General features: G+C 33.7%; 1 protein-coding gene, 1 long non-coding RNA gene and 1 pseudogene across 2 annotated transcripts; all 3 read right to left on the bottom strand.

Annotated features, from left to right (window-relative positions):
- Window positions 1-1,212: 1,212 nt before the first annotated feature.
- Window positions 1,213-2,540, bottom strand: LOC105785492 (uncharacterized). The gene is made up of 3 exons (XR_001131035.2): window positions 1,864-2,540; window positions 1,691-1,741; window positions 1,213-1,608 (listed from the first exon to the last, which is right to left on the bottom strand). It is a non-coding gene; the product is annotated as an uncharacterized LOC105785492 (long non-coding RNA).
- Window positions 2,541-3,917: 1,377 nt separating this feature from the next.
- On the bottom strand, window positions 3,918-5,556 carry LOC128032012 (probable protein arginine N-methyltransferase 1; annotated as a pseudogene).
- Window positions 4,886-6,945, bottom strand: LOC105786931 (probable protein arginine N-methyltransferase 1). The gene is made up of 6 exons (XM_052633473.1): window positions 6,938-6,945; window positions 6,420-6,628; window positions 6,044-6,054; window positions 5,524-5,679; window positions 5,322-5,390; window positions 4,886-4,999 (listed from the first exon to the last, which is right to left on the bottom strand). Exons 1-6 carry the CDS (start codon window positions 6,943-6,945, stop codon window positions 4,886-4,888), a joined length of 567 nt encoding a protein of 188 aa, XP_052489433.1.
- Between the last annotated feature and the right edge of the window lie 3,765 nt (window positions 6,946-10,710).

Here is a 10,710-nt window from a genome sequence, read left to right on the forward strand (position 1 = left end):
GACAGGAGCGTACTAGGAAAAAAGGTTTTATGGCGCTCAAATTAGATATAAGCAAGGCCTATGATAGAGTTGAGTGGGGATTTTTAGAAGGTATGATGTTGCAAATGAAATTTGACAGCGGTTGGGTGGCCTTTATTATGCAATGTATTTCCTAAGTTTCTTATTCGGTCAATGTTAATGGAGCCAAAGGGAGGATGTTCAAGCTGTCAGGGGGACTTGCCAAAGTGATCCACTAAACCCTTTTTTTTTCTCAAATATAGCGAAAGCCTTTTAGCTTTATTACGTTTGGAACTGAATGAAAGATGTTTGTGGGGGGGCTAAGGCTAGTAAAGAAGGCCCACAAATCTCTTATTTGCTCTTTGTGGTTGATGGTATTGTCTTTAGAGAGGCATCCACTAAAGGTGTTTTGGGCATGAAAGAAATACTCCATGAATATAAAGAATGCTCAGGTCAATGTGTTAATTTTGATAAATCTACAACCTTTTTCAGTTCAAATACTTTGAAGAAGGTGAAAAACTGATTAGCAAATATTTTGGGTATGGGGTGTCTAATAATTTGAAGAGATACCTAGGGCTACCTAACATTATAGAGAAAGGAAAACGTGCACCTTTTCAAAATTTGAAAGATAAGATTAAAGATAGAGTTGAGGGGTAGAGTACAAGTGTTTTGTCACAAAGGGGAAATGAGGTTTTTATTAAGTCAGTTCTACAAGCTATACCAACCTATGCAATGTCTTATTTCCTATTGCCAAATTCCTTTTGTAAGGAGATCGAATAATTGTTAACAAGGTTTTGGTGGCAGAAGGATCATGGGAGAAGGGGGTATTCATTGGTGTACTTAGAGTCAAATGTAAGACAAAAGAAAATGAAGGGTATGGGTTTCAAGAACATGGGAAAAATTTAACATTTCGTTATTAGAAAAGCAAGGATGAAGACTTTTTAATTTTCCCAATTCGTTATTATCTTGTGTTCTAAAAGCTAAATACTATCTGCGGTCTAATTTCATGGATGCGCCTTTAGGTAATATGTCATCGTTCACTTGGAAAAGTATATGGACTACAAAAGGTGTGTTGCAAGAAGGTTTATGTTGGAGGGTCAGAACAGGTAGTAAAATCTCCATTAATAATGATTCCTAGATTATTGGGGTTGCTAATTATCGTTTGATTAATCTGAACCAACATTCTTTAGTAGCAGATTTGATTGATGCTAATAATAGAGTACGGAAAGAAGATCTAATTATCAATACCTTTGGGAGGAAAGATGCCACTAGAATTCTCCGTATCCTACTGGTACGAGAAGCACATGACGATCAGATGGTGTGGAGTGGCGAGCCCTTTAGGGAGTTCTCAGTTCGCAATACTTACAAACCATAACGAAAGTATCTTATGGATCCTAATGTTTATGCATTAAAAAACAAAGCTAAAGAATTATACAAACAACTTTGGGGCCTAAATCTCCTTGGGAAAATAAATATTACAGTTTGGAGGATCTCCTGGAATTACATCCCCACTCTTGTGAACATGAACCATAAGAAGCTTACCCATATTACAATGTGTCCATCGATGTGGTGAAGTAACTAAAACAATCACCCATGTATTTCGAGTGTGTCCTGCTTCCAGAGAAGTTTTGTCAGGTTTACAATTGTCATGGATTTTACATTTTGATGATTTGGATTTTGAACAGTGGTTTACCTGGGCTATTGGGGGTGTTCGTTTAACCAAAAGTGTATCATTTGCTGTGCACTTTGGGCAATTTGGGGAGATAACAATACGTGGGTCCATGAAAAGAGAAGAAAATCAGGTAAAGATTTAATTGCTTTTGTACGAGATTTTATTAATGAGTTAGAAGGGGTGAAGATATAGACCTATCAAAGTGCGAATCTGGGGGGAAAATGGGGAAAGCCTTCTGGGAATACGATGAAGATAAACTTCAATGGCGCTTATGACGATGGTATTTTTAGATCGGCTTCAGGAATTGTCGCTATGAACGTCGAGGGGGCGGCCCTATGCTCTCGTTCGGAAGTTCATGACGAAGTGGCATCCGCATTTGCAGCCGAAGCCATTGCATGTCAAAAGGCAGTAGAAATGGGGTCAGAAATGGGGTGGAAGATATTATTGTGGAAGGGGATTCATTATCTATAGTTAAGAAATGTAAAGAAAAAATCCAGGACAAATCGGTTATTGGAGCATATATCCACAACATTAAGAAAGTCACAGGTAGATTTCGAACAGTTAGATTCACATATGTGCCTCAAACGGCTAATGGTTTATGGCACACACAATCGCAAAAGAGGCGTTAAGAAGAAGGAAATTGTCTTACCTGGTGCGCAAGGTTCCGGTATACGCGGAACTGGAAGTTGATTGGGAGAGGGAACCGGATTGGAATCTGCGATGAACAAAAGGAGAGTTGAGGAGAGGTTTTGTTGAAATGGCTTTTGGAAGAGCTCCTCTCCGAGTTCTGGAACCGTCAGCGGCAGGAAATGATGATATTTGGGGACCGGTGATCTGAAGCAATTTGACTGGGCAAGTTAGACGGTGCCTTTACTTTCTAATTATGTTGTTTTATCCGTTTATCTTGTGGGCCATTTGGATTTGGGCCTTTTCTTGGTTTTGTTTGATTTGGAGCATATTTGCAGTCGGTAGGTTTTATACTTAGGTTTTATTAATAAATAGCCCAATCAGATTTATTTTTAAAAAAATACATTAAATTTGACATGTATAATTTATATGAATAGACTATAAAATATAACGATTGAATCATTAAAATATTAATCATATAAATAATTATAAAAATTATAAAATTATTTTAATTTTATATTATGTAAGTGAATTCCTTCTTTTATATATTAAATCAAATCAAATATGCTATATAAAAATCTTTGAAGTTTAACGGTCTTCTTTTATTTTATGTCGGTGTAAAAAGTAAAAGTAGAAACAATTTAAGGAAATAAACTCTTAGGACACGTTTGGTTCGCTGTATTGGATTAGAGGCGTAATGGAATAGAGGTGTAATAGCATAAGGGAAAAAACTAAAATGACTAGAATACCCTTAGCAGAAATTTGTTTAGATAAATGATTATTGTTATTGTTATTAAATTTTAATAAGATTATTAATATCAGTAATAAATAATTTAATCATATTTTAACATAACTATTATTAAATATATTTTAATTAAAATATATAATTTAATAAAATTCTTAATAATCAATATTCTTATATGAATTTCTTGAAAACATAATATATGATACTATAAAATATAATTTGAAATAATTAATATTAAATATATTTTAATTAAAATATATGATTTAATAAAATTCTTAATATTAAATATTCTTATATGAATTTTCTAAAATCATAATATATAATACTATAAAATATAATTTAACATAATTATTATTAAATATAATTTAATAAAATATATAATTTATCATCATACTATAGATAAATATTGAAATTTGTCACTGTATACTTTATTTTTATTTATATTTGCCGTTATTTTTTAAAAAATATGAGTAAATTTGTAACTTAATTTTTATGTTATTGAATTTTACCACTAAAATTTAAATTTTATTAATTTTGCCACTAACTCTTATTTTTAGTTAAACTCTTATTTTAAATTTATATTGAATTTTATTTTTTAAATTACAAATATCTTCATTTAACTTAACAAGTAAATATAATTCTTGACTTTACTTTCTCATCATCTAAACAAAAGCACAATAAACAAATTGTCAAAAAGAAACCCAAATCCAATAGTTGGGAGATTCAAAAGCTTTCTCCAATAATGTGTTTCTTCTATAAGAAACAATGCTTATAAGCAGCTTGTCAAAGCTCAAAATCTATTTAGTCCTATGTCATACATCCAATGTCATTTGTATATATGCTCCCTCACATCAGCACAAAACACAAGACTCAATATGAAGCATACATGAGAAGAAAACAGTTGGATTGAGTTAATGAAGTACATGCATCTTATGTGTTTTTCTTTCTCAGGGAAAACCTTTCGAGAAAAAAGAAAGTAGAAAAGGAATTAAAAAAATGTTGGTGAAACGTTTAAGGAACATGCAAACAAGGTATCCTACAGCTAGTAGTGGTGATGAAATACTCTGCAACAAAATCAGTGCATCTTATAGAATTGAACTCTCGAAACCACACAACGTCGTCCGCTCAATGAATATTTAACCATTATATCAACGTCTCGGGGATTCTTCTTGTTTGGTGCAACAGTCATGCTCCCAATTATTGTCTCCCCTTCACAGATGGTTAACACATCCTCTAAATATAGGACTGTTTGCTTCCAATGGAAAGGACAGAGGATGGAGAATTTTGATGTAGATACAAACCTGTAAAGAAACCCATCAATTTGTGGCATTTGGTAAACGAAACATCAAAATATGCAACGAAAGCATGGATGTAATCATCACGCTCTGCAATAAGCTTGAAAGGTGCAGTGAAAGAAGCATCCCCAGGAACCATCTTAGAAATATCCATTGTCTGAAACCAGAAAACCAAAATAAATAATTCAGTTGTACTTCAAACACATTATTTTGTAAAATAATTTCCAATAAGTGTTCATATATATAGATACCCAATGATATATACATACATACAGGAATATGCTTGTGTATTTTCTCACCTTGAGAAGGTGGTAATTTGTTACAATTTGTTTCTGGTCAACCGTGTCAACAAGAGGTTCCATCATAGCTTGCTTTTTTATACAACTCATGTCAAAGACATAAACATTATTCCAAACTGTAGCAAGATGATGCAATGTAGAAAAGATGGGGTATATATAAGAATACAAAAAGTTGAATTGCAATGAAACACAATAGAAAAACTCGTTGAAAGTTATACAAATACATATGAACATATTCACTAGCTTTATATCAATTTAGCAGTCTATTATACTCATATTCGATCTTGTCGTCTTTGTACTCGGCATCCTCAATTGCTGTCAAGTAAAGAGAAGCTTCATCTGGTAGCACAACTCCATCATTAACCTGACACGGGTGAAGGAATAAGAACTTTGATTGTAAATAATGTAGCTTATAAGAACCCAACAAAAGTTTTGCTTTGATGAGCAAGAGTAAAAATAAATTTAAAAGGCCCAGCCCGTTCACCACACGAAATAATAAGGAAGCAAACTTCTCAAGAGAGCTTGACATGATGATGGAGTTAAAATCTCAATCAATTAACAGTTATAGCAGGAATCTAAGCTACTTTCTGCAAATCATAGCATGCAACGGAGATTTTAACTAACAAAGTAGCTAGCTGCCCCCAACCACATGAAACAATACAAAAAGACACAACAATTTTAAAAACTTCACCATCAGGCAAGCCATTTGTTTCAACAATTTGTTTAGCCATGTCAGCCATATGGGAGCATTCAACCTAGGAAAGGGAAAAATATGAACAGCATTTGACAAATAAGAGATAGAAGCCAGGAGTGTAGGAATTTGGTCAGACAGATTATTAACAACACATAAAACAGAAACAGAAGGAAGATGTAAACTGGAAGTCATACAGCATAAACATGTGCCGCCCCTACTTTTGCACAAAACAGGGACAAAATTCCAGTCCCAGCTCCCACGTCAAGAACTACTTTGTTCTGGAATAGAAACTTATTCCGATAATTAACATTTTGATATGCCTTGGTTCGTACTACATCTTTAAGCATTTCCTGAAATACAAGGAATGGCAGGTTAACACAGAGGAAAAACATTTCACAAAAAAAGAAGAAATGAAAAAGTTACGCAACCGTATCAAGTTCTTCTACTGAAACCAAGAAAACAAACGCAGAAATCATTTCCAGAAATTTAAGTAAAAGATTAAGTTAAAAAAAGAAGACAGTTTTTGGATAGTAACTGTGATGCATTAATTCATGTATGAGCTTAAACAAACAGAAAAATTACAACCAACCCTCCAATCACAGATATTCGGCACCCAATAGATCACAAAATAATGGTGACTGAAACAGAACCATTCCATAAATAAGTCGACAAAAACGAAACAAGATTCAAATGTCCAAGTTGTTGCACACTTACTTCATGAATACCTGCACATACACAAAAGAAGGGACAAAGATTTAGAGGAAAGTGCTCACTGGAGATAAATACAAGAATGTATGACTTAAAACATCAGCGAACCCAATGCCCTACCTAATACCGACATGCTAGCCCCATAAACATGCAACCAGTAAACCACAAATTACTTAGATATAAATAAACTATTGAACTCAACAAGCTCTAACTTTTGCAAAGATAGAAACTTTCTTCTCACATTCGAACCTTCTTCACAAAAATGTGAAAGGCAACACTAAGAAATCCTCACATTCTCATTGTTTTCTAATCAACAAGAAAAATCAGTAAAAAAACTTCAAAATTGAATCTTGGAAAAGAGGATGAGAAGTAGAAAATATACCGAAGTGAGAGTAAGAATCGAAGTAATAATCAGCACTAGTTTTATCATCTTCGCCGTCGCAACCAAAAAACGAAACGTCGGGCTCTCCTATAGAAACATATTCACTAGCTTTGTCAACGACGACGATTGAATCATCGAGATTGGAAGCGAATGTTAGCTCCTTCGAAATTGTTCGAAGAGTTGGTCGAGGTTTGAGTTGTGTTGGGGATCTAGAAATGGAGAGAGATAATAAAATACCAGTGCCATGCCATGCCCACCACACGTGAAAAAACCTATATAAAAAAATAGAGGTAAAAAAGAGAAGGAGAAGAGGCGATGAGAGTGGAGAAGGAAGAAACAGAAGACGTGGATTTTGGGTAAAACAGAAGCGGGAATGGGGAGGGTAAAACAGGGACCAAAACTGAAGCAGCGCCTAAACTGAGCTCAAGGAAGGGATTAGAAATTGGTGGTTTTCACCGATTAGGAAGGTAAAGGATTACACCCGTATTAGCAATACATCAAACCAAACGATGGAATACAGCCGCATTAGGTGGGGCCCACCGATTAGGGGTGTATTGGCTATGCCAATACACCAAACCAAACATGCTCTTACTTTATAAATTATATCTTTGCACAAATGATGAATAACGGAAAATAAAGAGCGAAGTTATGAATTGTTAGTTATATTTTGGTATACGTTTTTTTTATTCCATACTTTTGCTAATTTTTAAAATTTGCACTATTTTACATTTATTTTACGTAGATTTTGACAATGAAAAGAGATACAACATCAAAAAATCTACACTTAAAATCTTTATCTCTAATTTAGTAAATTTATGTAACGTTATTTTTTTAAAAATTGTAATTAGTTTTTGATTTTATAAATTAGGATTTTTTTGGTATTGGTGTAACATAAAACTTAGTTTTCTTAATAAGATTGTTAAAGAAGTTCTATGAGAAGTATAAATGAATCGTGAGGCTTTTTACAAGGGAGAGTTGGAAAACTATATGATTGTTAAAAGTTATAATTTCTTTTTTGTTGTAATTAGGGTATCTATTATAGATAGTAGTAATTAATTCTTTCATCATAAGTACTTTTCAAAAATGTAAATGATTGGTCATGAGATGTGTTTCATTCCTATAAGTAGGGACCAAACCTCTGACCATATGATTAAATGATGAGGTAAGCAACCATCACACCACGCCTCATGGTTAAAAAATATAATTCATTTGATATTAAGTATTGTAGGTATGTCAAAACAATTTTGTAATATTTAAACATTAATTAATTTTTTGGGTAAAAGTTCTTTTAACTAATTTTTTTTATAAAGGTTATATTTAAATTTTTTTGGTAGATTTTATTAAAATTTTGTATTAATTTGTTTAATGGTTTGAGTTTTTTAAAGAATGTGCTTCAGTTTTTTAAACTATAACAAATTCCAAAGAATAAATAGAGTATGCATTCCTGGCACATTTCTGTCTGCTGTTCTAGCAAATTTTGGTTCTTGTTAGAGTTTTGTTTAGCTTTTTTATTTAGTTTTGCAATTGCGACATTTGTGGGGTGCATTTGTTACAATTTTTTTCTGGTTTTTGTTGTTTTGACCGGGGTTATCAAGTGGTGGAGAGGGATTTGGCTGATTTGCCTTTGGATGATGAGGAGGATGACATTTTGCAGGTACAAAAGGATCATGTTTTTGCCGTAGAGGAGTATGAATTATGTCTAGTAGGTTGTTTCCTAGCAACAAGTGTTATCCATTTTTCGGCGATGAAAAGCACGATGGCGAATTTATGACATCTTGTTAGAGGGGTCCAGATCTCAGATGTGGGGGAAAAGTGATTTCTATTTAATTTTTTTCATAAAATGGACTTAGAGAGAGTTTTAAATGGGTCCTATTGGATGTTTTGGTGATACATCACTTGGTGGAGAGAAAGAATCCTTTGAAGGTACCATTAATTTTTGTAAATTTCTGGATACAAATCCACGAGGTTCCTACGAGTTCGATAGTACCAGTTTAGGGAAGGGTTTGCGGAATTATTTGCGAATAAGGGTTCAATTGGATATCAGACTGCCTTTGAAAAGAAATAAAAAGGTTATGTTTTCTCCAGGGCGTGTTATTATGTTTCTTTCAAATATAAGTGTTTGACCTTATTTTGTTTTTTAGTGGGCAGCTGAGACATAGTGACTCTTTCTGTCAGGCAAAAATGGCTTTAAAGATGGAAATGGCAGAGATGGGATGGGATTTGTCACTGAGAGCTCAATCTAGAAGTGCTCTTGCGACGAATAGCGTGTGGTTACAAGAGGAAGGAAACGGTATGAACAAGGGAAGTAGTTTTGACCGTTTTGATTCTGGTGGGCGAGGTTGGGACAATGAGGCTAGGGGAGACGTGAGAAGTTGTATTGATCCTATTTTGGAGTGAATCTATAAGGGGATTTATTTGTTGATTCCAGCTTAAAAGAGGAGTCTCTGAATATACAAGGTCGGTCGGATATGGAGCATGATTCGGAAGATAGTACCATTGAAGGGGTTGATGGGAAGAAGAGGCAAAGGAGGGATAATGTAACACCCCTTACCCGAGACCGTCGCCGGAATCGAGTACGAGATGTTATCCAATTTAACTTACCAATTCAGAGCATAAAAATTTGCTTTTAAAATTAAATTCACTGTTCATAACAAGATTGTTCACCTGCGCGACTGTCACTAATTTAATTATAACTCAAGTTACGAAACTTGAATTTTAAATCCGTAAATTTTCCCTGAAACTAGACTCATATTCCTACTTACCATAAAATTTTCAGAATTTTTGACTTGGCCAATTAGTACAGTTTATTCATTAAAGTATCCCCTGTTTCACAGCTCGACAGATCTGACCTCTTGGCACTAAAAATCAATTATCTCATTGTACAGAATTAATATAAGGTTACCGTTTATTTCTTCTGAAAATAGACTCACTAAGGAATCTACACATATAAATTATGACCTCTAATTCTTTCTGTACAATTTATAATGATTTTCTAAAGTCAGAATAGGGGACTTCAAAAACCATTCTGACCCTGTCTCACTAAAATTCAAATATCTCAAACTATAAAATTCCTTTGCCTACACTGTTTCTTCCACATAAAAATAGACTCGATAAGATTTAATTATATATATAATTCACTCCCTAATTCCATTTATACTATTTATGGTGATTTTTCACATTCACGTCACTGCTGCTGTCAAAGAAACTGCTTCTTTGAATTAGTTACCATTTTAACATACATAACACCAAAACATATTCTTTAATAGCTACTTCAATAGCTAATATTAGCTATATCATTTGAACATGCTCAAAATGATTAAGACTCTATACATGCCATAGTTTAAACGTTTTGAAAAGCACATAATACCGAGACGATTATGATAGTGTGATACGAGCTCAACGATCCCCACTTGATCAAGTTTAAATCACTATAAAACAAAGGAAAAGAAGAAAGGTGTAAGCTACTAATAGCTTAGTAAGTTACAAGTAAATAATAGGTACTCATTTAACAATTAACACTTTTAACATATAACTAATCAAAACATTTCTTAGCAATTTCAATCACTTACAAATGCACAATCTTACCAATTCACTTGCATATACATTTTCACACTTTTATCACATATACTCATTCTTTCAATTGTACCGCATACATACTTCATTTCATATTCACTTTAATTCATTATTAATCCCGTTGAACACTTGGAATATACAGGATACGTGAGATTTAGCACATAAGTGCCACACTGATATGTAGCTGAAGCTACCACCGATATGTAGCCGGCTACCACCGAATGTAGCCGGCTACCATGAAATGTAGCCGGCTACCATCGAAATGTAGCCAAGCTACCACCGATCAATAACACCGGAAATGTCAGCGGGCTGCTCACACAAGGCGTCGTGTATCGCAACACATGCTAGATCACCCAGCACCGGGACTCACTGTAACATCAGTAACATCTGTAACATCGGTCTCTAGTGACATGTCACTTGTATCCACTTCTATTCCTAAGTTCAACCGGAATTTACACTTAACACTTTATTTTAACACTTTATCACTTGAATAATTCATGAACAATTTTCCTTCCACATTCAATATTGATTCACATATCAATAAAATTCATAATTTATAAAATATATTACTATTATTTACACATAACTTACCTCGGATGCAAAACGACTATTTTTGTAATTTAGTCGATAACTTTCTCTTTTCCCGATCACTTCCACTATTTCTTCTTTCTTGATCTATATTAACACAATTTAATACATTTTATCAATATTCCATTCA

Source organism: Gossypium raimondii, chromosome 1, assembly GCF_025698545.1.
Source record: "Gossypium raimondii isolate GPD5lz chromosome 1, ASM2569854v1, whole genome shotgun sequence".
Lineage (NCBI taxonomy): Eukaryota > Viridiplantae > Streptophyta > Magnoliopsida > Malvales > Malvaceae > Gossypium > Gossypium raimondii.

Bases quoted from the DNA above. Each gene is read 5' to 3' on its own strand.
- LOC105786931 (XM_052633473.1), bottom strand. The intron at 5,391-5,523 runs GTATGACTTCCA...TCCCTTTCCTAG, and splicing joins GGGCGGCACATGTTTATGCT to GTTGAATGCTCCCATATGGC. The intron at 5,000-5,321 runs GTTTTTAAAATT...CACCCGTGTCAG, and splicing joins ATGGCTTGCCTGATGGTGAA to GTTAATGATGGAGTTGTGCT.